At 41.6% G+C, this 27,233-nt stretch overlaps 1 protein-coding gene across 1 annotated transcript in view; it reads left to right on the top strand.

The window, feature by feature from the left end:
* The window catches only part of LOC122794948 (adhesion G protein-coupled receptor F5-like), a 719,027-nt gene that overhangs the window by 80,305 nt on the left and 611,489 nt on the right, over positions 1-27,233 (top strand). The window contains exon 3 of the mRNA XM_044063541.1: positions 11,674-11,732. Within this exon, the coding sequence (XP_043919476.1) occupies positions 11,674-11,732 (59 nt within the window). The remainder of the gene's footprint in view (positions 1-11,673; positions 11,733-27,233) is intronic.

The raw sequence follows: 27,233 nt of genomic DNA, 5'->3' as shown, positions 1-27,233 counted from the left end.
GCTACAGTTAACTTTGAACCTAACGCCACTCTTAAGTATTTAACTGCGGTACCACCTTTAACATTCCTATAAGAAAAGTGCAGTCCGGGTCTGAACTGTCTGCACACAGCTACAGTTAACTTTGAACCTAACACCACTCTTAAGTATTCAACTGCGGTACCACCTTTAACATTCCTATAAGAAAAGTGCAGTCTGGGTCTGAACTGTCTGCAAACAGCTACAGTTAACTTTGAACCTAACACCACTCTTAAGTATTCAACTGCGGTACCACCTTTAACATTCCTATAAGAAAAGTGCAGTCCGGGTCTGAACTGTCTGCAAACAGCAACAGTTAACTTTGAACCTAACACCACTCTTAAGTATTCAACTGCGGTACCACCTTTAACATTCCTATAAGAAAAGTGCAGTCCGGGTCTGAACTGTCTGCAAACAGCTACAGTTAACTTTGAACCTAACACCACTCTTAAGTATTCAACTGCGGTACCACCTTTAACATTCCAATAAGAAAAGTGCAGTCCGGGTCTGAACTGTCTGCAAACAGCTACAGTTAACTTTGAACCTAACACCACTCTTAAGTATTCAACTGCGGTACCACCGTTAACATTTCTATAAGAAAAGTGCAGTCCGCGTCTGAACTGTCTGCAAACAGCTACAGTTAACTTTGAACCTAACACCACTCTTAAGTATTCAACTGTGGTACCACCTTTAACATTCCTATAAGAAAAGTGCAGTCTGGGTCTGAACTGTCTGCAAAAAGCTACAGTTAACTTTGAAACTAACGCCACTCTTAAGTATTTACCTGCGGTACCACCTTTAACATTCCTATAAGAAAAGTGCAGTCCGGGTCTGAACTGTCTGCGAACAGCTACAGTTAACTTTGAACCTAACACCACTCTTAAGTATTCAACTGCGGTACCACCTTTAACATTCCTATAAGAAAAGTGCAGTCTGAGTCTGAAGTGTCTGCAAACAGCTACAGTTAACTTTGAACCTAGCACCACTCTTAAGTATTCAACTGTGGTACCACCTTTAACATTCCTATAAGAAAAGTGCAGTCCGGGTCTGAACTGTCTGCAAACAGCTACAGTTAACTTTGAACCTAACACCACTCTTAAGTATTCAACTGCGGTACCACCTTTAACATTCCTATAAGAAAAGTGCAGACCTGGTCTGAACTGTCTGCAAACAGCTACAGTTAACTTTGAACCTAACACCACTCTTAAGTATTCAACTGCAGTACCACCTTTAACATTCCTATAAGAAAAGTGCAGTCCGGGTCTGAACTGTCTGCAAACAGCTACAGTTAACTTTGAACCTAGCACCACTCTTAAGTATTCAACTGCGGTACCACCTTTAACATTCCTATAAGGAAAGTGCAGTCCGGGTCTGAACTGTCTGCAAAAAGCTACAGTTAACTTTGAAACTAACGCCACTCTTAAGTATTTACCTGCGGTACCACCTTTAACATTCCTATAAGAAAAGTGCAGTCCGGGTCTGAACTGTCTGCGAACAGCTACAGTTAACTTTGAACCTAACACCACTCTTAAGTATTCAACTGTGGTACCACCTTTAACATTTCTATAAGAAAAGTGCAGTCCGGGTCTGAACTGTCTGCAAACAGCTACAGTTAACTTTCTACCTAACACCACTCTTAAGTATTCAACTGCGGTACCACCTTTAACATTCCTATAAGAAAAGTGCAGTCTGAGTCTGAACTGTCTGCAAACAGCTACAGTTAACTTTGAACCTAACACCACTCTTAAGTATTCAACTGCGGTACCACCTTTAACATTCCTATAAGAAAAGTGCAGTCCGGGTCTGAACTGTTTGCAAACAGCTACAGTTAACTTTGAACCTAACACCACTCTTAAGTATTCAACTGCGGTACCACCTTTAACATTCCTATAAGAAAAGTGCAGTCCGGGTCTGAACTGTCTGCAAACAGCTACAGTTAACTTTGAACCTAACACCACTCTTAAGTATTCAACTGCGGTACCATCTTTAACATTCCTATAAGAAAAGTGCAGTCCGGGTCTGAACTGTCTGCAAACAGCTACAGTTAACTTTGAACCTAACACCACTCTTAAGTATTCAAATGCGGGACCACCTTTAACATTCCAATAAGAAAAGTGCAGTCCGGGTCTGAACTGTCTGCAAACAGCTACAGTTAACTTTGAACCTAACACCACTCTTAAGTATTCAACTGCGGTACCACCTTTAACATTCCTATAAGAAAAGTGCAGTCCGGGTCTGACCTGTCTGCAAACAGCTACAGTTAACTTTGAACCTAACACCACTCTTAAGTATTCAACTGCGGTACCACCTTTAACATTCCTATAAGAAAAGTGCAGTCCAGGTCTGAACTGTCTGCGAACAGCTACAGTTAACTTTGAACCTAACACCACTCTTAAGTATTCAACTGTGGTACCACCTTTAACATTCCTATAAGAAAAGTGCAGTCCAGGTCTGAACTGTCTGCGAACAGCTACAGTTAACTTTGAACCTAACACCACTCTTAAGTATTCAACTGCGGTACCACCTTTAACATTCCTATAAGAAAAGTGCAGTCCGGGTCTGACCTGTCTGCAAACAGCTACAGTTAACTTTGAACCTAACACCACTCTTAAGTATTCAACTGCGGTACCACCTTTAACATTCCTATATGAAAAGTGCAGTCCGGGTCTGAACTGTCTGCAAACAGCTACAGTTAACTTTGAACCTAACACCACTCTTAAGTATTCAACTGCGGTACCACCTTTAACATTCCTATAAGAAAAGTGCAGTCCGGGTCTGAACTGTCTGCAAACAGCTACAGTTAACTTTGTACCTAACACCACTCTTAAGTATTCAACTGCGGTACCACCTTTAACATTCCTATAAGAAAAGTGTTGTCCGGGTCTGAACTGTCTGCAAACAGCTACAGTTAACTTTGAACCTAACACCACTCTTAAGTATTCAACTGCGGTACCACCTTTAACATTCCTATAAGAAAAGTGCAGTCCAGGTCTGAACTGTCTGCAAACAGCTACAGTTAACTTTGAACCTAACACCACTCTTAAGTATTCAACTGCGGTACCATCTTTAACATTCCTATAAGAAAAGTGCAGTCCGGGTCTGAACTGTCTGCAAACAGCTACAGTTAACTTTGAACCTAACACCACTCTTAAGTATTCAAATGCGGGACCACCTTTAACATTCCAATAAGAAAAGTGCAGTCCGGGTCTGAACTGTCTGCAAACAGCTACAGTTAACTTTGAACCTAACACCACTCTTAAGTATTCAACTGCGGTACCACCTTTAACATTCCTATAAGAAAAGTGCAGTCCGGGTCTGAACTGTCTGCAAACAGCTACAGTTAACTTTGAACCTAACACCACTCTTACGTATTCAACTGCGGTACCACCTTTAACATTCCTATAAGAAAAGTGCAGTCCGGGTCTGAACTGTCTGCAAACAGCTACAGTTAACTTTGAACCTAACACCACTCTTAAGTATTCAACTGCGGTACCACCTTTAACATTCCTATAAGAAAAGTGCAGTCCGGGTCTCAACTGTCTGCAAACAGCTACAGTTAACTTTGAACCTAATACCACTCTTAAGTATTCAACTGCGGTACCACCTTTAACATTCCTATAAGAAAAGTGCGGTCCGGGTCTGAACTGTCTGCAAACAGCTACAGTTAACTTTGAACCTAACACCACTCTTTAGTATTCAACTGCGGTACCACCTTTAACATTCCTATAAGAAAAGTGCAGTCCGGGTCTGAACTGTCTGCGAACAGCTACAGTTAACTTTGAACCTAACACCACTCTTAAGTATTCAACTGCGGTACCACCTTTAACATTCCTATAAGAAAAGTGCAGTCCAGGTCTGAACTGTCTGCAAACAGCTACAGTTAACTTTGAGTATGTGTCTAACTATTTGAGCCAATCTTCATTTTCCCCTGGAGAGCACTGTGCTTTGGCTGTAAGCAGCCCCCCCCCACCACCACCACCACACACATCTTCCACTTTCTCTTATTCCCTTCTGTTAGCAAATAGTATCCATAACTGATCAATACTGTGTGTTTGTTTATTTAAACTATACCACAGTAGCCTACTGATACAAGGTTATCCTGGTTTTCCACCTGAGAAATTAAGACAAGACTTACAGTTTCAGAGCAGTCCTTGGTCAATTGTGATTGTTCTTAACACATACTTGTCTTGCTTTGTGATTGTTTCCAGCCCCTCGTACAAGAACCTAACAGGGTCTTTACCGCCTCCCCACCCTGCCCCCTATTCCTCCCACCCCAGTGGTCCCACCTTTATTGCACTCAAACCCCTCCCATCTTTCCAATAGCCAACCACAGCGCTAACCCAACACTACCTCCTCCATATTCCCTCTACTATCACACCTCATCAACTGACATGTACAATCATACCTTTCCTTTGCTCACTGCATGCACTCTCCTTGCATATCTTACATCCTACCAAAGCTCCATCATTCCCCCACTCAACCACTACCACTGTACTACTACTCACACCACCACCCATGTCTCACCCATACTCAGCTCCCCTCCCACCAGCTCAAGAACCATCCCTATGCACCCCCCACATATTCTACCAACTATAGTACTCAAATGTAAAGCATCCCTACAACTTAACATAGTAACCCTCCCACCATACCTATTACCCACAGAGAACAATCATAAACTTTCCCTTATAAACAAACACATTCAAAAACTGAGAAAACTAATAATCTCATGCATATCAAAACTAGCCCTAAGTGGAGACATCCACCCCAACCCTGGCCCTACCATCTCCAACCCCAATCCTCATAATCAGACTAGAAACCACAACTTCTCCCATATTACAGCCAATAGAAAGCCAAGTAACTTCCTTCTACTAAGCCTAAATATTAGAAGTATATCCAACAAAGTCCATGAACTCCATGCCACCATAGACTTATACTCCCCAGATATAGTCGTCCTGACAGAAACCTGGCTAAAACCTCACATTACCAGTGAGCAAATACTCCCTACAGGTTACGGCATACTAAGAGTTGACCGGCTAAACAAAAAAGGAGGTGGTGTAGCTATAATATTTAAACAACATCTAAACATCCAGATCTTAAAATCATCAGCTCCACAAATAGGCAATGAAGAAATAATATATACCAACCTCAAAATTAACGAAAACAAAACCATCAACATAATTGGATGCTACTTCCCACCTGGCCAAAACATCCCTCCACTAGAAAACCTCCTCAGCTGGTCTACCCACCATCTCCCCCAAGAAACTATCATCTTAGGTGATTTCAATATTGACTGGCAATCCTGTTCTGGCAACAATCCAACCCATCATGTACACCTTCATGGCTTCACCCAACTAGTCCAGTCACCAACAAGAATAAATAAAATCTCCAGCAAGCACTCTACCCTGGATTGGATACTAGTCAGTAAGAACCCCCAGTCATATATAACAGGCTGCTTATCAGATAGCCTCAGTGATCACTCCCAACATTCCTACTCAAAAAATACCTGTACCAAGCTAAACCTGTCATCTATCGTCAAATACGTAAAAAAATAAACTTTAACCCACTCACATTCATCTCATCCCTCAAAGAATGTAACTGGCATGCTCTAAAGTACCTCAGCCTAGATGACGCAGTTGAATCTTTTAATACTACCTTCTTGAACATCCTTAATTAACATGCCCCCATAAGATTTTCCAGAACCAAAGCACAACCCTCCCCATGGCTACAGAAAACCACTAAGTCAGAAATGAAAAACAGGGATAAAGCCTGGGAGCAATGGCACAAAACCAAAACCCCCGCAGCTAGACAGAAATTCCTAGAACTACGCAATAGAGTCAAAAAGCTAATAAAATGGGACAAATTCCAATACTACCAGTCTGCCCTAGACTCCTCACAACACAGCCCCAAACAGTTCTGGTCCTCCATAAACTCCATCCTCCACCCAGGTAAAGTCAGTACCCCTCCTCCTAACATCCCTCACTCCTCAGAAAATATTGCTACCTCATTCAACACACACTTCACAAACCATACTATCACTAGCTAAACAACACAACCCCCTCCTCCAACCCACACCTCCAACTAGTAATCTCCCCACTGCCTTCTCTTTTTCTCCAGTACCTACCTCCAACATAAAAAAACTCTTAACTAAACTTAAACCCACCAAATTAGCAGCAGACAACCTCCAAAGTGAATACCTACAAATCGCACCTGATGCTCTGGCCTACCCAGTATCCATCTTGATTAACCGATCTCTGTCAGAAAGTTACGTTCCCACATTGTGGAAAGTCTCACATATAATTCCCTCCACAAAGGCAGACCCTCTGCAGAACTAACCAATTACCGCCCCATAGCTATTCTCTCTCCACTCTCCAAAATACTAGAGAGATGCATACACTCTCAGTTCTCACACTACCTCCTTACTAACAACCTCCTTTCCAGTACTCAGCATGGTTTCCAACCAAACCATAGCACCACCACTGCCTTACTCTCCTTTACTAACTCTATCCTTCAGCATAAAAACAATGGCTATCTCTCCTCTGCTACTTTCCTAGACCTATCTAAAGCATTTGACATGGTCCCACACAAACAACTTATCTCTGTCCTCAATAACCTATCCTTCACACAATCAGTCACCAACTGGTTTCAGAGTTACCTGTCTGACCACCAACAATCCGTTGTATGGCAGAATGACATATCTCCCCAACTACCTGCCTCCATAGCGGTTCCCCAAGGATCCATCCTTGGACCCCTACTTTTCTCTGTTTACACCAATAATCTAGCCTCTGCCACCAAACATGGCACACTCATCCAATACGCAGATGACTCTACCATCATCTGCTCAGCCCAGTCCCTACCCAAACTGCAAAAAGTCACACAGGAAGCCTTTTCCTCTGTTGAAATATAGTTATCCAATGCCCAATTAATACTCAACCCAAACAAAACTAAACTACTCATCTTCCAATCCACCAAACATACTCAAAACAACTCTCACTTTAACATCACAGCAAAAGACAACACCACTATATACCCAACTGAACACACCAAATTGCTAGGAGTGGAAATAGACAATAAACTAAAATTTGACATTCACATATCCATGACCATAAAAAGTCCACAAAAACTAGGAGCATTATACAGAAATAAACAATTTCTCACCAAAGCAGCAAAGATTTCAATAGCAAATTCCCACCTTATCTCCACCCTACTTTATGCCTCTCCAGTATATACCAACCTAAGGCAATGTGATCTAAACAAGCTGCCACAGGGGCATCCTACCGTAGTCACCACTGTCTCTCACTTGCTGAACTGGGCTGGCTTGAACTCCCTCACCTCCTTCAGTGGTATCAACTCTCACTCACCCACAAACTAGTAAACCATCCACTAAATGTCCCATCCCTCCAGAATCTACTCCAACCCTATCGCATCACCAGACCACTAAGATCCAGCAACAAAAATCACTTGCAGATCACTATAGCCAATAACTCTGCTGTTGAAGCACTATTCTCTTGCGCCATAGCCAAATTATGGAACTCACTCCCACCCACAATTACCTCTGTACCATCATGCACCGACTTCAAAACTTTATTAAAAGCGCACCTAAAAACATGCTGGCTATGCCCTTGCAACTCCCACTCTAATATCATCCACCCCATCCAACTACTAGCTTTCTTTCACCTCCACTAACTACCTTGATGATAGCAAGCTTAGATGCTCATAAGCCTAGTACTTATTATACAGCAGGAACGTCTCATTGTTACATTTGTTAATGCCTGTTATGTACTTCACAGATAAAGATTCTAGTTGTCTACTGATGTACTATGTTCTTCATCTGTAAATATGCTGTAAGTAATTTCTATGTTAAATTGTTAATCACTATGTAATCCAATGTAACTACTGTCTCTTTATTTTACTGTGGAGCTTTTCTCCCCAGGCCTCCGCTGAAAATGGACCCATGTCCAGTCGGACACTCCCGGTCAACAAATTTAAATAAATAAATAAAAATAAATAAACATACCAAGCACCTTTCTAGCCATCTCCCTTACTAGCTCTGCTGTAGTTACCCAGCTATTTGGTAACTCTTCACTCCCTCCCACTGCCTGTCTTAACTCATCCATGAACTCCACCTCACAATTACCCTTTTTCAATTTCGACCATTTGATCCTTGGTGCTGCCCTCACACTCCTCCTTTTCTTGATCACCAACGTTATCCTACAAACCACCATCCTATGCTGCCTAACTACACTTTCCCTGGTCAACACTTTACAGTCTCCAATCTCCTTCAAACTGGCCCTCCTACATAAGATATAATCCACCTGTGTGCATCTTCCTCCACTCTTGTATGTCACCCTATGCTCCTCCCTCTTGTTAAAATGCATATTCACCAGAGCCATGTCCATCCTTTTCGCAAAATACACTACCATCTGACCTTCTGCATTCCTTTGTTTAACACCATACCTACCCATCCCTTCCTCATCCCCTCTGTGCCCTTCATCAACATGCCCATTAAAATCTGCTCCAATCACCACTCTCCCACCCTTGGGTACAGTTGTCACCACTTCATCCAACTCACTCCAAAAATTTTCTTTCTCGTCCATTACACACCCAACTTGTAGAGCATATGCACAAACAACATTCATCATTACACCATCAATTTCCAGCTTCATAAACATCACTCCATCCGACACTTTCTTCACATCCAAAATACTCTTAGCATACTGTTCCTTCAGGATAACTCCTACACCATTTCTCCTCCCATCCACACTATGATAAAACAATTTGAACCCACCTCCGATACACCAAGCCTTACTCCCCTTCCATCTTGTCTCTTGCACACACAATATACCAACCTTCCTTCTGTCCATCATATCAGCTAGCTCTCTACCTATACCAGTCATACTGCCAACATTCAAAGTTCCAACCCTTACTACCACTGTCCTAGTCTTTCTCCTCTCTTCCTGCTTTTGGCCATGCCTTCCACCTCTTCTCCTCCTTCGGCCAACAGTAACCCAATTTCCGCCAGCACCCTGTTGGCTAACAGTACTGATGGTGGTCATTGTTAACCGGGGCCTCAACCGATCCAGTATGGAAATAGTTACTGGTGTCTGCATGAAATTATTTGGTGAAGTTTTACTCCGGATGCCCTTCCTGATGCAAGCCTCCCCATTTATCCTGGCTTGGGACCGGCACAAAGAAATGCACTGGCTTGTGCATCCCCAGGTTGATGAGGTGCATGGCAAAGAGAGAGGTGGCGAAGGCTAAGGATAAGGCATATGAAGAGTTGTATGAAAGGTTGGACACTAAGGAGGAAGAAAAGGACCTGTACTGATTAGCTAGACAGAGGGACCGAGCTAGGAAAGATGTGCAGCAGGTAAAGGTGATAATGGATAATGAGGGAAAAATACTCACAAGTGAGGAGAGTGTGTTGAGGAGATGAAAAGAGTACTTTGAGGGTTTGATGAATGAAGAGAATGAGAGAAGGTTGGATGATGTGGGGATAGTGAATCATGAAGTACAATGGATTAGCAAGGAGGAAGTAAGGATAGCTATGAAGAGGATGAAGAATGGAAAGGCTGTTGGTCCAGATGACATACCTGTGAAAGCATGGAGGTGTTTAGGTGAAATGGCAGTGGAGTTTTTAACCAGATTGTTTAATGAAATCTTGGAAAGTGAGAGGATGCCTTAGGAATGGAGAAAAAGTGTTTTGGTACCGATTTTTAAGAATAAGGGTGATGTGCAGAGCTGTAGTAACTACAGAGGGATTCAATTGATCAGTCACAGCAAGAAGTTATGGGAAAGAGTAATGAAGGGACGTGATGATTAGTAATCAGCAGTATGGTTTCATGCTGGGAAAGAGTACTACAGATGCAATGTTTGCTCTGAGAGTGTTGATGAAGAAGTACAGAAAAGATCAGAAGGAGTTGCACTGTGTTTTTGTAGACTTAGAGAATGCATATGACAGGGTGCCTAGAGAGGAGTTGTGGTATTGTATGAGGAAGTCAGGAGTGTCAGAGAAGTATGTAAGAGTGGTACAGGATATGTACGAGGGTAGTGTGACAGCAGTGAGGTCTGCAGTGGGAGTGACTTATGCGTTTAAGGTGGAGGTGGGGTTACATCAAGGATCAGCTCTGAGCCCTTTCTTATTTGCAATGGTGATGGACAGGTTGACAGACGAGATCAGACAGGAGTCCCAGTGGACTATGATGTTTGCAGATGACATTGCGATCTGTAGTGAGAGTAGGGAACAAGTGGAGGAGACCCTGGAGAGATGGAGATATGCTCTGTAGAGAAGAGGAATGAAGGTCAGCAGGACTAAGATAGAATATATGTGTGTGAATGAGAGGGAGGATAGAGAAATGGTGAGGATGCAAGGAGTAGAGGTGGCCAAGGTGGATGAGTTTAAATACTTGGGATCAATAGTTCAGAGTAATGGTGAGTGTGGTAGAGAGGTGAAGAAGAGAGTACAGGCAAGATGGATTGGGTGGAGAAGAGTGTCAGAAGTGATTTGTGACAGAAGAGTACCAGTAAGAGTAAAAAGGAAGGTCTACAAGAGGATAGTGAGACCAGCTATGTTATATGGGTTGGAGACAGTGGCATTGACAAAAAGTCAGGAGTATGAGCTGGATGTGGCAGCGTTAAAGATGTTAAGATTTGCACTGGGTGTAATGAGGGTGGACCGGATTAGGAATAAATATATTAGAGGGTCATCCCAGGTTGGAAGGTTTGGAGACAAAGCCAGAGAGGCAAGATGCTGAGTATTTTGGGAAAAAGATGCTAAGGATGAAGCTACCAGGTAACAGGAAAAGAGGAAGGCCTAAGATAAGGTTTATGGATGTGGTGAGAGAGGACATGGAGGTGGTTGGTGTGACAGAGCAAGATGCAGAGGACAGGATGAAATGGAAACAGATGATCCACTGTGGCGACCCCTAATGGGAACAGCCAAAAGAAGATGATGGTCTACTATAGCAAATGCTGCTACATAATTCAGTGATTGCATCAGACTTTAGCTTCTTCTTCTTCTTTCAGCTTTTCCTGGTTAGGGGTTGCCACAGCAGATTATCTGTCCACTCATGATTGGCAGTGGAGGTATACAGTGTTGAGTTGCTAGCCCGGCGCCCAACCTTCCACAGAAGGCACACACGTGCACACACTCACACCTAGGGCCAATTTAGAGTGTCCAATCCACCTACTGCATGTCTTTGGGATGTGGGAGGAAAACCAGAGCACCTGGAGGAAACCCACGGGACCACAGGGAGGACATGCAGACTCCGCACAGAAGGCACCCCAGCCAAGAATCGAACTGGAGAACCTCTTGCTGTGAGGTGGCAATGCTAGCCGCTGCACCACCATGGCCGCCCTACATCAGACTTTAGCAGCAATGAGAAATCTATTTACATTTAGTTTGTTCACATACAATTTTTTAAAGGTTCAGCTGTCCATACTTGTAATCCATACTGCAAACTTACATATAAAGTTCTGCTATTGAATTATATGTACTGGTCATTGACAAAAGAAAAGAAATGTGATCTCAGTTGAGCAATCATAACAAATATGAGTTATTCAAGATAAGCCTGTAACTGAATTTTTTTCATTGTTTCCATTTTGCAGCTACTAGTGGTTTGATTCCATTCTGTTTATTTTATTCTTTTATTACCATTACAGCTCACCAAAACTTTTGAGAGTGTTGAAGGTTTCTACAGAGTTAACATTCTTGGATTTACGTGAGTGAAATGAATTTTTTTATACTATAAGATAACATATGAAAAAATTAACTGACTTTTATGACACACATACATGGGTGCAGACTCATAGAGACACACACACACACACAAATATATATATGTGTGTGTGTGTGTGTGTGTGTGTGTGTGTGTGTGTGTGTAGATGCTTATCTTTAGTGTAGGATGGTTTGTTTGGTTATGGGGGATGCTGTGTGCATGTTTGTGTGTGTTCTGTATGTATGTATTAGTTTTGTGATTTTAAATTTCGCACTTTAAACATTTTGGTAATGTGGGCTTTCGGGCTTTTAGTCTCGGTATTTTGGGCATCGGGATTCTGTGCGTTTGGGATTCAGTACTCTATATATATATATATATATATATGTATATATATATATATATATATATATATATATATATATATATACACATACGTGTGTGTGTGTGTGTGTGTGTGTGTATACATATCTATAGGTGCTATAGGTTTTTTCAGTAAACACTTCATCAAATGCAGATTTTTGTAAGAAATTTTGTCAGTGGTAAAAGTGGTCAAATTATCATGCAGCTGAATTGCAGGAGGTTGACTGTAACAACATTCAAGACATTTTTCCCCATTTTCATGATTGTGCAAACTTAGAATTCGTTTAAGTTCTGGGGTATTGGGTCAGAATCTCTACATGGAAGGTTTTGGTGAAAGTAAATGCAGTATGTCTGCAGTTTGTTGGTGATTGCAAATATTCTATTTTCGTTTCGATTTGTCCTTGCTTATTTTGAATAATGTTTTGTTCGATAGTTGTTATCATCAATGATGCTGTTGATGTGGTCTCTGTAGATCAACTTCATTGAACATAATTTTATATATATATATATATATATATATATATATATATGTATATATATATATATATATATATATATATATATATATATATATGTATATATATATATATATATACGTATGTAGGAACACTACTGAAGCTCAAAATTTTGAAATCTCGAATTTCAAAAGCTCGAGACCATGTAGCCGAAACACCCTACATTACCGAAAGACCAGAAGCGCGAAATTCAAAATCCCGATGTTAAGGCATTTTGAGTTAGCGCTTCTGGTGTTGTGGTTCAGGTACATATGTGTGTTTTAGTGTGTTTGTGAGGGGCTTTAGTGTGTGTAAGTGGGTGTTGTGACTATGCTGTGTGTGTGTGTGTGTGTGTGTGTGTGTGTGTGTGTGTGTGTGTGTGTGTGTGTGTGGGGCTGTAATGTGTGGGTGTGAGTTTGCCTTGTGTGTATATCTGCGCAATCTCAGAGTTAGAATATTAAAGTAGGGGGTTGCAGGGGGGCTTGCCCCCCTGCTTATCTTTAGTGTAGGATGGTTTGTTTGGTTATGGGGGGATACTGTGTGCATGTTTGTGTGTGTTCTGTTTGTATGTATTAGTTTCGTGATTTTAAATTTTACACTTTAAATATTTTGGTAATGTGGGCTTTTGGGCTTTTAGTCTCGTTATTTTGGGCATCGGGATTCTATGCGTTTGGGATTCAGTACTCTTAATATATATATATATATATATATATATATATATATATATATATATATATATATATAAATATATATACATACGTGTGTGTGTGTGTGTGCATGTGTGTGTGTATACATATCTATAAGTGCTATAGGTTTTATCAGTAAACACTTCATCAAATGCAGATTTTGTAAGAATTTTTGTCAGTGGTAAAAGTGGTCAAATTATGATGCGGCTGAATTGCAGGAGGTTGACTGTAACAACATTCAAGACATTTTTCCCCATTTTCATGATTGTGCAAACTTAGAATTCGTTTAAGTTCTGGGGTATTGGGTCAGAATCTCTACATGGAAGGTTTTGGTGAAAGTAAATGCAGTAAATCTGCAGTTTGTTGGTGATTGCAAATATACTATTTTTGTTTAGATTTGTCCTTGCTTATTTTGAATAATGTTTTGTTCGATAGTTGTTATCATCAATGATGTTGTTTGATGTGGTCTCTGTAGATCAACTTCATTGAACATTTTATATATATATATATATATATATATATATGTATATATATCATTCTTCTCAACCTGGAAACATCAAAAATCTGGACAAACGCCCATGAAAAATAGGTACAAATATGTACGCTGATTAACATAAAATTTGCATGCTTGATTATGTAACACCACCCATTCCAATGGGATTGTGGGATACCAACTTTCAAACCAAACTGAAGAACAGACCACCAAATTATGGCCCCACAGCCCAGACCCTGTAGTAAATGGTAACCATTTTTCTTTTAAATGTGTTGCATTGATGTTCACTGGGAAGGGAGAAGATTATGAACCTTAGGATTTTGCTTTTGGTGACTTGCAGTATGTGGGTTTTTTTGGCAAAATGGGGGTATTTAATGGTAGGCAATATTCTAATCTTAGCAAAAAAATATTGTAGTTTAATAGGACCTTCAAAAACCACTCTCCATGGCCTACTGATCAGTGGCATAGCTAGAGTTTGTGCCGTCCAGGGCTGTATGAGTTTGCTGCCCTTCCCCCTCACAAAAGCATGGTCAAATGGGCCCCCCCCATACAAAGCCATCCCCCTGCAGCCATTCCAATGTCTCATTACTTGGCTATTTGCCCCCTTTGCAATAAACACTGTAATGTTCATACTGCTTTATGTCTGCAATGATTATATGGATTTCATTTAAAACTTTTATTTTACATTTTATAGCACAAATACTGATAGATATCTGCTAAACAAAGCAATACAGTCTCACAGTGAAAACAGACTTAGCATTAAAGCTTCTCTGCCTGTGAAACTCTCATTCACTGAAACAGCATTGAAATCTACATTCAAAGAAAATGCATCTGGCCAGTGGCGGATAAAGATTACCTTTGGGTTGTTTTCAAATCATAGGCCCCTTGCACATGAAACATACATGTTTTATTTAATACACCATCCCCATTGTATTAAATTATATTCCTTGTAAAATACAGCACACTTGTTAGAGCAACGTTTAAATTTATTATTTTTAACATTTTTCCAGTAAGCAATGAAACAAAATGCATGAACCAATAATGACAAAACTGCTCAATTCAGAATGTTTCCATCATAAAACTCTACACAAACTCATACAATCCACCAGTATCAGTAAATATGCACAAAATCTTCAGAAGTCAGTCATCTAAATAATTCCACATTAAAGAGATCTGTAACTAATGAAGAGATTGATGCTAGCAAACAACTGTATATTTCATTGTTTCATCTACAAATAAAGTGCCAGTTGCCCTTGAGGGATAAATTGCCTATGTTACATTAAAAAATGATAAGCTACTAATATTGCAATAGGGAATGGAAGGCAAACTGATAACAGGTTCATAGTTACTAAGTATATCGCCAAAGAGGACATTCTCAGGACTGCAGCATCCACCCCCTTTAAAAGTACAACATAGTATGGTATCAGCAATCTATCTACATACTGTGGGAGTAGAACCCACAGCCTTCTGCATCAAAAACAAGTATTCTACTACCTGTTATGCTACTAATATAAATAGACTTCACATAAGCAGCACTAAATGTCTCTCTCCCTGAGGAACTATGCAGCACAACTTAAGAAATCTGGAAAAAGCCAACATTTAGTGGGGGGGGGGGGGCAGAGCAAAGCCCCAAAACCAAGGACACATTTTAAACATTGTTTGTACAATCTTAGAAAAAGTTGCTACTTGATAGAATAAAATGTTTTGTGTTACCATGTGTTTCTTGAAAGACAGCCATTTAGGTTTCAATCTATCATCATTATTTAGTGAATTAAGTTCTCACTAATTTGCTAGAAAAAAGACAAATTTTAAGAGTGACAGGCCAGACTGTTGGTATGGGTAGGGAATATAGGCTCCTGCTCTCTGTACCTAAGATACAGGGTTTGAGCCTGACAAACTCTAACCAGCCAGTATGCTTAACTGGGGCATTATTACACACACACACACACACACACACACACACACACACACACACACACACACACACACACACACACACACACACAGACACACACACACACACACACGCCTTCCATAAACTGAAAATCGCAAAGTAAAACTTGCAGCAGCAGATATTGCACAATAAAGACTGGAAAGGGAACTTGGTAGCTTACAGCAGATACCATCCAAACAAGCAGATAATCCGGGCCATCTATGCACAATAATGGACAGACTTAGCAGCTAAAAGTAAACGTGTGGTGTCATAGACAGAAATCAAGCAGATACCTTCCAGGCTCCAACAGATAAAACACACTTATCCAACCAACAGATAATTTAACGAGCAGACAAAACCTGTAGTGCACACTTGCCCAGCACATAAAATAAAGAAATAAATGGCCTGAATGCACAACAGCGAATGTACTAAAATGAATTGCACTTTCTTACTTGGAGGCATGATGTGTTGGGCCAACCGACTCTGTAAAACTTATGCACATCTGCATTATTTGCCGCCATTGCTTTTTATGTTCCCTAACTCCCTCCTGTCCAACAGGCAGTAGCTGATGTCATCACGCATGCCACTGTAGGCTGCTGATGACATCAGCCATACATTTAAAGTGGTAAACTTAAAACTGGTAATACAGAAAAAAAAATAAGACCAGAAATTAAGGGGGGCCGCTTGGAAATTTATGGCACCCCAATATTTTGCCCTCAAAACCAGCAATTACCGATTAATTTGGTAAGCTTGAGAGGTATGATATCTATATATATCTATATCTATCTAGATATATATATATATATATATATATATATGTATTTATATATGCTCGCATGTGCATGTGTGTTTGCGTGTGTACAACCAAATGTATTTATATAATTTATCACATCATTATTTGTAAATATGCAAATACCGGCAGAATAAGAACAATTACATAGGAATCTAGAGTCTGACATTAGATAAGCCCCGCATTCACTAATCTTCCATGTAGGACTAGCTTAGTCCTGCACGGAAGTGCCTGTTTAGAAGTAGGACAGCAGCATGCCATGCATATTAATAAAGGTGCGCTGCCCAAGCCCCTAGGCTTACATGGAGTTCAGAGGGCATGTCTGAGAGCAGAGATCTCAGAATAAACATGCCCCTGCAATGTAGAACAGCAGAAGGTGGTAAGAAGTGAGCGAGACCGCCCATAGGTGTCCGCATATCCCCAACAGTCCCCCATGTGTACAACAGCAACAGTTAAAATGAATTGAAGAATCTCGAGTATTTATTATGTTTAAAGATCCGAGTACAGCTAACCATAGGTGCCTGGTGTGTCCATCACTTAGCTACGATTAAAGCAGCTAAAAAGGCTGAAGAGGATGACAAGGAAGATATATGAAAATGAAGCAGCACAGCAATAGTGTAGTGAGCAGAGCAGTTGCCTAACCAGCAGGCATTCTGGGATCAAGTCCCAATGCAGCACGGTCTATTTTACATGGCAAAGCATGTTATAACCAATAGTTTTGTTGTAAAACCCACTAAATAACAGATATTTATGAAATGGAGTACTGCAGGAAATGCACATGTGAAGTATCATTGTCATAATGAATAAGGCACTAGTAAGCAGGTTTAAGCACAAATAAGCAGTTAGTAAGCATAAGTAAGCACAAGTAAGCATGCTTAAGTGTGTATGTGTGGGGGAAAGCACTGACTACACAGATTAAGTAATGTGGAAGCTAACTGAGTGTAAGAAACTGTAACCGGAAGGTAGCAATGCTTACCATCGTGCAAACACTTGCACACCTGCTTACAACTGCAGTAAAGTGCTTTAACCACTCAGTATCCAACGGCCCATGTTCTAACAAGCAACAAAATAAACAGCCTCTGCAAGGCTCAAACCCAAGACCCTATACACATCAGTCACAGTAGTTAACCACTAAGCCATCATAGCAGTATATACAATTGAGGTTTCAACAAACAAATCCTCACCATAGGGAAATCAAAATGAACATGTGAAAGGAATCTATGTACAGTGTGATGTTGTATAACCTGCTACATAACATATATATGTGAACTGGAGTACTGCAGTAAGGCCAATGTGAGGTGCAATTGTAATAAAGTGTTGAAGTCCCCAGGACCCCATACTGTGTATGTACACATGAATCACAGATACCAAACACAGATATAACATGTAACAAATAATAAATCAATGCCAAAAGGAAAATTAAATATTAAGCAAGGCTAAGCATTGCACAGCTCAGCTTACTTGGTGTAAGCAATGTGAAGGGTGGCTAACTCAATCTGCCCAGTGGTATACCCCTTTAAGCAATGTCAACATTAGGTAAGCAGGAGTGCCCATAGCTTAGCCTTTTCAAAACCGTCCAATCACAGGAAAGTGTGGGAAAGTGGGCGTATGTAAACCCCACAGGTGCAAATACATCCCATAACTGGTTGCAGCTCCCTACTGTAGACAGAATGGCTGGAGTTGGGGAAGGCACTCAATTTTGAGTACATTGCTGGGGCATCCAGGAGTCCAGATACATGGTATGCCTCCTGGTAAAACACGATGAGCAGAGACTACTGCAGGGGCAGTACCAGGGCTCTCATATAATGTGGAGGCCTGGGACAGTCTCGCCCTTGACCTCACCAGTGCCACTGGTATCCCCTGGCCTGGTGAGCAAGTAAGCCATCACCATGCTGACCTGAAGCAGCGGAGGGGGGATCTCTTGGAGCAGTGGAACCAAGAATCAATGCAGATGGCCAATACACCAGTACCCATTCTACTATGTAGAGAAACTGCTTACAACTGCTTTAAAGTGCCTTAATAACTCTACAGCCAATGGCCTGTGTTCTGCCCAGCAACAAGATAAACAGCCTCTGCAAGGCTTAAATCCAGGATCATGCACACCATACACAAAGTGATTTACCACTAAGCCATACCAAATACACATAAATCTGATGTTTTCAGAAACATAACATCCAGCCCAATCATGCAACAGCATAGAGAATGTATACCAACATCTAGATGTATGTGTGAGTGTAAATATGTTAATATCTAAGTAAGTACAACATATCTATATATGTAGATATATATATATATATTCAGAAATATTTACATATGTTTGTGTCTTTCGTCTTTTCCTGGTTAGGGGTCGCCACAGCGTAACTCCGGTCCACTAATGATTGACAGTTGATTTTTACATACCGGCTTGCCAGGCCTGATGCACAACCTTCAATGAAGGTACGCCCATTCACGTATGTCTCCATGCAGAAGACGCTCTAGCTGAGAATCGAACCAGACAGCATCTTACTGTGAGGCGACAATGCTACCGCAGCCAACACCTTTATGTCCACATATACACAGCACGTTACATATATGTATGCAGAAATATATCCCTGTAGGTATATACGGACATAGTTTTAAATATGTAAGCAAATATATATACCTATATAGGTATATATGGCCATACATCTGTAGATAGCAGTGGTAGATTAACAAAAACATGTATGTCCACATGCACCGTTAATGGGGTTAAGAGACCCCAAACAATATATGTCCTGTATAAATTGCCATACCCCCCCCCACAGCCAAACACATCTGTCTTGCAATACACTACCAGGTTTATTATAATTTAATTGTTTTATTTAAACAGGAATTTAAATTATGTTCCTTTTATGTTTTATTTGTTCTATATTTCATTCCCTTCACCCCCACCCACTTGTGGGCTGACCAGTACAGGCCCATCCAACCCAGCCTCTCCTCGACCCATACATTCTTTACCCACAGTTCCGCCTCCCCTCCCCCGCTGCACACATGCAGCCACCATCCCTTCCCCGGTTACCGGCCATAGCTAACACAGCACCACACTTTGCCCACCCTCCACTCTTTCTCCTCTCAGGACTCATCTTGTACGTTGTCCCAACCCAAGTACCTTCGGTCTTCCACACACTGTAGTCCATGCACATATGAATACAGCCATGCTTACATTTGTAGACATGGTGTTACCGCAAAGAAAGTCATCCAATTTCTGGGTCATCCCACATAGGACGAATGTTTTCCTGGTAATAAAAACAGACTTCACGTGTGACATGGTTTACACCAATGGTTTTATTTGTAGGTATCGCAAAGCATGCGTGGTACACAAGGTTGCCTGGTATGCACACGAAACGTAATAGGAACATCTAATTCAGGTATATGGGGAAACACACAAACCTGTTATACACACGGCGCTACAGGTTCCCCTCCTGATAACTAAATTATTGTCTAATGAAGATGCACTGCTTTAAAGTGTCTTAATAAGTCTGTATCCAGCGACCCATGTTCTGCCCAGCAACAAAACACATAGCCTCTGCTAGTCTTGAACAGAGGAGTATGCACACTTTACACAAAGTGATTAACCACTAAACCCTGCCAAGTATACATAAATCTGATGTTTTCAAAAACATAACATCCAGCCCAGTCATGCAATAGCACAGAGAATGTCTACCAACATGTACATGTATATGTGTGTAAATATATTAATATCTACACCGATACAACATATCTATATATATATATATATATATATATATATATATATATATATATATATATATATATATATATATGTGTGTGTGTGTGTATTTAGAAATATATAAATATATATGAGCCTACGCTGACACATAGATATGTCTACACCTATATGTCAACATAGGGGTTTATATGAGAACATCGAAGTCCGAAAACATCGACTGTTCTAATATCGAACCCTGTTCAGCGAAAGCTGAAAATATCGAAGCTACTGATAAACAAATTTTTTCCTAGGGAAAGAATTCAGTTGTCCGTTTCTGTTGCTTTGGTATTTTCAGTGCTGTGGTGGAAAGTTACAGGTCGGGTTCAGGTAAGTGTGCGATTGTGTGGACGTGAGGGTTAGGGCGGGTTAGGTGAGTTAGGGTTAGGGAGTGGGTAAGGTGAGTGTGCGATAGTTATGGACCTTAGGGTTAGGGTTGGGTTAAGGTAAATGGATAGCTAGTGGTGTATGTCTGGTTTAGTGTAGGGTTTTGTGAAGTGTATGTGTGTGGATTATTTATGTTGGTGTGCTTGTGCTGTGTGTATGTTTGTCGGAACAGCAAATTTTTTCCCTGGGAGAAAATTTGCTATTCTGACTGCTCGGTTTTCTGGTGTTTTGATTGAGTGGGTTCGATATTATAACATTCGATGTTTTCAGACTTCAATGTTATAATATAGACGCGTCAACATATACACAGCAAGGTACATATATGTACGCAGATATATATATCTATGTAGGTATATATGGACATAATCATATATATGTAAGCAGATACATATATATATATATATATATATATATATATATATATATATATACATCTATATATATAGGTATATGCGGCCATATCATCTGTAGATAGCAATGGTAGATTAACAAAAACAAATATGTCCACATGCAACATTAATGGGGTTGAGAGGCCCCAAACAATATACGTCTCCTACGCATAGGCATACCCCCCACAGCCAAACACGTCCACCCTGCAATACACTATCAAGTGTTGCAGATCCCATAACCAGGACCTGACATAACATGGGCACAAGATGTTAACAGTACTACATCCCACCTGTATGATGTCAGGCTGGTATTGGTAACATATCATGCAGTACAGTCTGGCTTCAATAGGACATGTAAAGTGTGGAAGCTATCAACGTTCCCAGGATACATATACACAGACACATATATGCTGATATAGCTATACACACACACACACACACACACACACACACACACACACACATATATATATATATATATATATATATATATATATATATATATACATATTTACATATATATCTATATATATATATATATATATATATATATATATACACACACACATGTGACTACACATACACACGCAGAGATATGTACAGTAAGATACATGTGTAGAAGGTGCACAAAATATGGAACAGCCGCTATGCCTACGTTCACACCTGAACAACTGGACACTGTATGGGCCACCCATACAAATGACAATCCTCACCTGCAACATATACCCACAGGGAAGTCATTGGAAAAAACACCACACACAGGTTTGCAGAAATGGAAAACCTTTATTTGTACACTATTACAGCTCTATATACTATTGCTACAGTAATTGGGATTGTTATCACAGACATGGTGTGTGTGAGAGGTCACATCTGCTTTCCACGTGTGACATTGCCTACTGACAGACATCCTAAGGACATCACAGTAAAGTACTGCCCTTGTTGACTGCAGCAGAGAAATTGGCCAATATGTGTGGACATTCTGACACACTCTGTACAGTACAGAGGTATACACATAACCCCTTATTGCAAAACATGTGTACCATGCCTGACAATATGGATGTTAACAGCCATGTAGATGGCTATAACACATAATGACTGGTATACATATGCCACCATAGGCTATGCATTCACACACCGCTATCAGGTCTGACACATAATAACTCCTGGTACAGGAGTGCCATGGATACATACTACCCACTAGATATTGACATACATCTGTACAGCAACGCACTGCTCTGTCTGACATACATGACTGTTAAGGGAGGCTCGGCAGCAGTATATCTGCCAAGTATCTGCACATAACATCTCACTGGGTAAGTACACTAAGCTGCTAGGCATGTAACAATGCATTGTGCAGGCTACAGGCAGACTGGCTCAACACTGGCCTACATCTCCTATGGGGGAATGCACATGTACCTGCATATATAGCAATCTCTACAGGCATGTCACAGCACAGAGTGAGATACACCTGTGTGAAAGTGCATAACCACAACCAATGAGAACACAGCCACATATGGCAAGCTAGCATAATATTACAGTATATGGACTAGTTGGTGCACCTTGTTTGCTGTGGCATAGACTGGATTCGGGCCTGCTGGATCTAGCTTTGTTTGTGTAACTTGAGCACTAATCCAGACATTCTCTAAAGTATTCAATGGTATTTATTACTGCTTGGTTGTAACTTGATTAAAGTGTAGCTATCATTCAAGTCTTTTGGATTAAGCACTTGGGCTTCAGACCAGTTGTTTTACATTAGGAAGGTTTGTGGCAAGCACTGTGGTGGCAGGACAGGTAGCTTTCATCCTTCTAAGTTGGGAACTGCTGATTGAGAGCCCAGTGTCCAAGTGTATTAGTTCTGGTTTAGGCACTTGGGCTTCAGGCCAGTTATTTTACATTAAGAAGGTTCGTGGTCTGCACTCTTGTGGGAGAAGAGGCTGGACTCTGCCCTTCTGAGCTGGGAATTTCTGGTTAAAGGTTTATAGTGCCTGAATATTTGAACTGTATCTTACTGAAATTGGTTCACCTTGTTTGCTCTAGCATAGACTAGATCCAGGCCTGCTGAATCTAGCTTTGTTTATATGCTTGTTGTTTGTTTGCTTGTTATTTCCTGGAAGCTAATTCCACCTAATACGCAACTTCTCAGCGCTTCTGTGGATCACTAGTGATATCTGCATTGCTTACTGTACTTATTTCCTTGTTTCACTTGAAAGAAAGTTACTGTTTGTCGTTTTGCATTTAGTTACTTGTAACACATTGCACTCAAGTTACCTGGCACTTGCTCACTAAAGCAATTATATAAGTCAGCACTAAAAATTAAAAGCACTACACCCTCACTCCCCACTGGCCCTTGTTTTCAATTAAGGAATTCCCAATATTATTCTAGCATGTCCAAAGGTCAGTTGTCAATCTTCTCTCGGTCCAGCTGGTGAATCTGGGAATCTTGAGGCAATGTTATAACTGCCTCATGTACACAGACAACCCTCTCCTCCTCCCACATAACACAAATACTTGCGAGAGATGCAGCTATTTAGCCAAACTGGAGGCTGAGCTCTCTCAACTCAGGACTGGCAAGACCAGACAGGAGGAGAAGGCAACTACACACACCACAAAACCAGCCTCACATAATGCTACCACTCCACTGAATCAAACACATAAACACACAAAGACATACTGGAGGCTCTGAGTAAAATTTACCTAAACAGCAGAGACCTCCAAAGCAGACACCCAAACAACTGCTACCTCAAGACACCCCACAAGCAACACATAAACCACAAAAGCAGTGTGCAAAGCAGTCACAGCCCTTAAGGCCAAATACAACACCAAACATACTTGTCATAGGTGACTCCATAGTCAGACACACTGGCGTCCCACTCACCAGGCTGAACAAGGAGAGGGTCACAGTAAGCTGCCTATCGGGCTAGAATCCGCCACATAGCACAAGCACTCGGGTCACTCCACGGCAAGTACAAATATGACACAGTCATTGTCCATGCTGGTGTGAACGACCTGAGATGTACCTCCCTGGACTACATGAAAGAGACATAGAGGAGCTCTCTGATTATGTAGCCCAGGCAGGTATGACCCTAACCCTGAGCAGTATCCTTCCTTCACCAAGAATGATGCCACAATATAGAGACAAGATGATCAGCTTTAACAATTGGCTTAATGTCTGGTGTCATTCAAAGGGATCCAGTGTCTGTCTGCCTGGGATGACATGCTTGACAAGCCACGCTGCCATGAGGGACGGCTTGCACCTGTCACCCTGGGATTCCAGATATTGGCTAAGGCTCTTGCCACCCCATAGTGCCTTTTTAGGCAAGGCTCAAATTCTAAACCTACCACCCTAGAAAACAAAAATGGGAAGAAACTGAGGGTAATGCTGCTCAATGCCAGAAGTCTAAATCTCAAAATGCACGCACTCGAGGCCCTTCTCAGTATGGAGAACATCGATGTCTGTGCTGTAACTGAAACCTGGTTCAAGGCTCCTGAGAGCACCCGGCACTATTAGGTTTTACCTCATATCATGCGTTCCAGCCCCAAAACCCGGACCACACCACAAAAGGAGGGGGTGTATCCATATTCATAAAGGATACCCACACCTCCAGGTTGGTGGCGACGCACGAAGCGTCGGAAACCATCCAGGTGCAACTAACCATAGGCAAAACTGCTCTACAAATTGTAGCATGCTACAGGCCACCCTGTCAAACTCAGGAACCCCACACAGCCTTCCTGAAGACACTGGAGGGTATAAATGTATCTCCAAACACCATCATTTTGGGTGACTTCAACTACCCGAATATAGACTGGGAACATTACTCAAGCCCTAACTTTCTAGCCCAACGGTTCCTGGAGTTCATAAATTCAAATGCCATGGAACAGCTAGTCACTGTTCCCACGAGAGGAGAAAATATACTAGATCTCATTGTCACAAACATGGGGACAAAATGCTCCACACCGGAAGTATATCCCTCATTGGTGAGATCTGATCATAAACTAATCTCACTGGAAATCCACATCCCGCCCCCACCCCAAACAAAAAAGACCATAGTGAAGAACTTCTCTAAAGCAAACTTCACACTACTCAAGACTGGTGTGGTATCCTTCAAGGCCCCTGAGCCAGTGGAAACCACAACCCAAGCTGCAGAAGCCCTTACAAATGCCTTCTATGAACACCTCCAGGACTGCATGGATCAGGCAATCCCAAATAAAACCAAGACTCTTTCCACAAAGGGCAAACATCCAGTCTGGTGGACCCCAGCCATAAACAAACTTTACAATAAGAGGAGAAAGCTATTACATGATAGAACAAAATCCATAAAAGGAAGTCACCCCTGATCATTATTAGTAAAAAATACGAGCACTCATAAAATCAACTAAGGCCAATTTTGAGAGAAAAATTGCCATGGATTCAAAGGACAATCATAAGGCCTTTTTCAGCTATGTTAGGAACCTGGGTGGAAACTCCCAGATATGCTCAGAATTAGTCCAAAATGATACAAAAATCACTGAACCCACAGACATTGCCAACATACTGGCAGACAGGTTCAGTGCAAACTTCACCCCCCTCCCCCCCCTAAAGGAGAGATAACTATCCCAGCCGAGTGTAGCCTCCCGGACATCTCAAATACGCAGGTGAAAGCTGCTCTTTCTAAAGCTAAAAACACAGCATCGATGGGACCGGATGGTGTCCCCGGCTGTGTGCTACATGAGCTAAATGAGGAATTAAACCCGCACATAAGGCAGCTGTTTAATCTCAGCCTTACCACAGGATACGTGCCCAAGGAGTGGCGTACGGCAACTGTTGTCCCACTCCACAAAGGCGGCGCCTCTACGGACCCTGGTAATTACCGCCCCATAAGCTTAACAAGTCTAGTCTGCAAAGCTATGGAGAGGATCATAATGAAGCTCATAAACAAAGATATAGGGGACTTGCAGACATTGGACCCAACCCAGTTTGGCTTTGTCAAGGGAAGATCATGCCTTGTGAACTTGGTCGACTTCTTCGAAACAGTCACCAAGGCCATTGATAAGGGAAAGGCAGTCCATACAGCCTACCTTGACCTTGCAAAGGCTTTCGACACAATACCCCACTCGGGTATTGTAGAAAAACTTACCAGCTTAAATGTAAACCCATATGTCACAAGATGGGTTGCAAACTGGCTTAAGGACAGAACCCACAGGGTTAGAGTTGCTGGCGCTGTGTCAGACTCCAAGCCGGTCACAAGTGGTGTCCCACAGGGCTCGGTCCTTGGCCCCTATTGTTTGGCATCTACTTCTCAAGTACAGGCCAACATGGGAGGACTTTGGCTGACAAAGTTTGCAGACGACTGCAAACTGGCCATAGTGGAAAGTGCATCGGACACAGATATCCTTCAGAAGGGACTCACGGAAACAGATAGCTGGTGCCAGAGCCATGGCCTGAAGTTAAACGCCAAAAATGTATAGTCATACCCTTCGGGAAAAACAAGGTAACCCCAAGCTACCATATAGGTGGCAATCCACTAAGCACAGAAGAGGTTATCAGGGACCTGGGGACCCAGGTTGACAGTGGCCTTTCTTTTGACACTCACATTGCTAAAGTGGTTAGAAAGACCTTCTACATTGCCCACCTGATCATGAAGGGTTTCACATCCAGATCTAGTGAGGTCATTGTTCCCTGTACTCTTCACTTATCAGACCAATGATCGAGTACAATGCCCCATTCGGGATGTATCTCACCCGACATCTGCAGCAATTGGAGAGACCCCAAAAGTTCCTCACCAAAAGGATAAAGGGACTCCAAAATCGGTCATATGCTGCCAGATTGAAGAAACTCCAGCTCTATTCAGTCGCATACCGTCTGCTCAGAGGTGACATGTGCCTGACATACAAGGCCATGTCCAACCCGAATTAATGGACATGCTCCACCTCAAAAAATCCAAATCCACCAAAACCACTAGAGCAAGCAACTTAAACCTTAGCACGGATATAAATAGGACGTGCTGGAGGGATAGATTTATCACTCAGAGACTCCCTATGCTGTGGAATAACATCCCGGTCCATGTGAGGCAGAGCACCTCGCTGACTCTGTTCAAGAGAAATCTAGACCTGTGGATGGGAGATCGTAGGTTTACCCCGGGAATCATCTCTGTGTCACTGCTGGACAGAGGCACAACAAACTAATGGGCACAGTATTTTTTCATATAAGGGTTGGCGTAAGCCACAAAAATTTGGGCTAGGCTTATAAA

Source organism: Protopterus annectens, chromosome 2.part1, assembly GCF_019279795.1.
Source record: "Protopterus annectens isolate FY-2018-M chromosome 2.part1, PAN1.0, whole genome shotgun sequence".
Classification (NCBI taxonomy): Eukaryota; Metazoa; Chordata; order Ceratodontiformes; family Protopteridae; genus Protopterus; species Protopterus annectens.
Note: the sequence above shows the minus strand (reverse complement) of the source record. Positions and strands in the feature narration are given on the sequence as shown.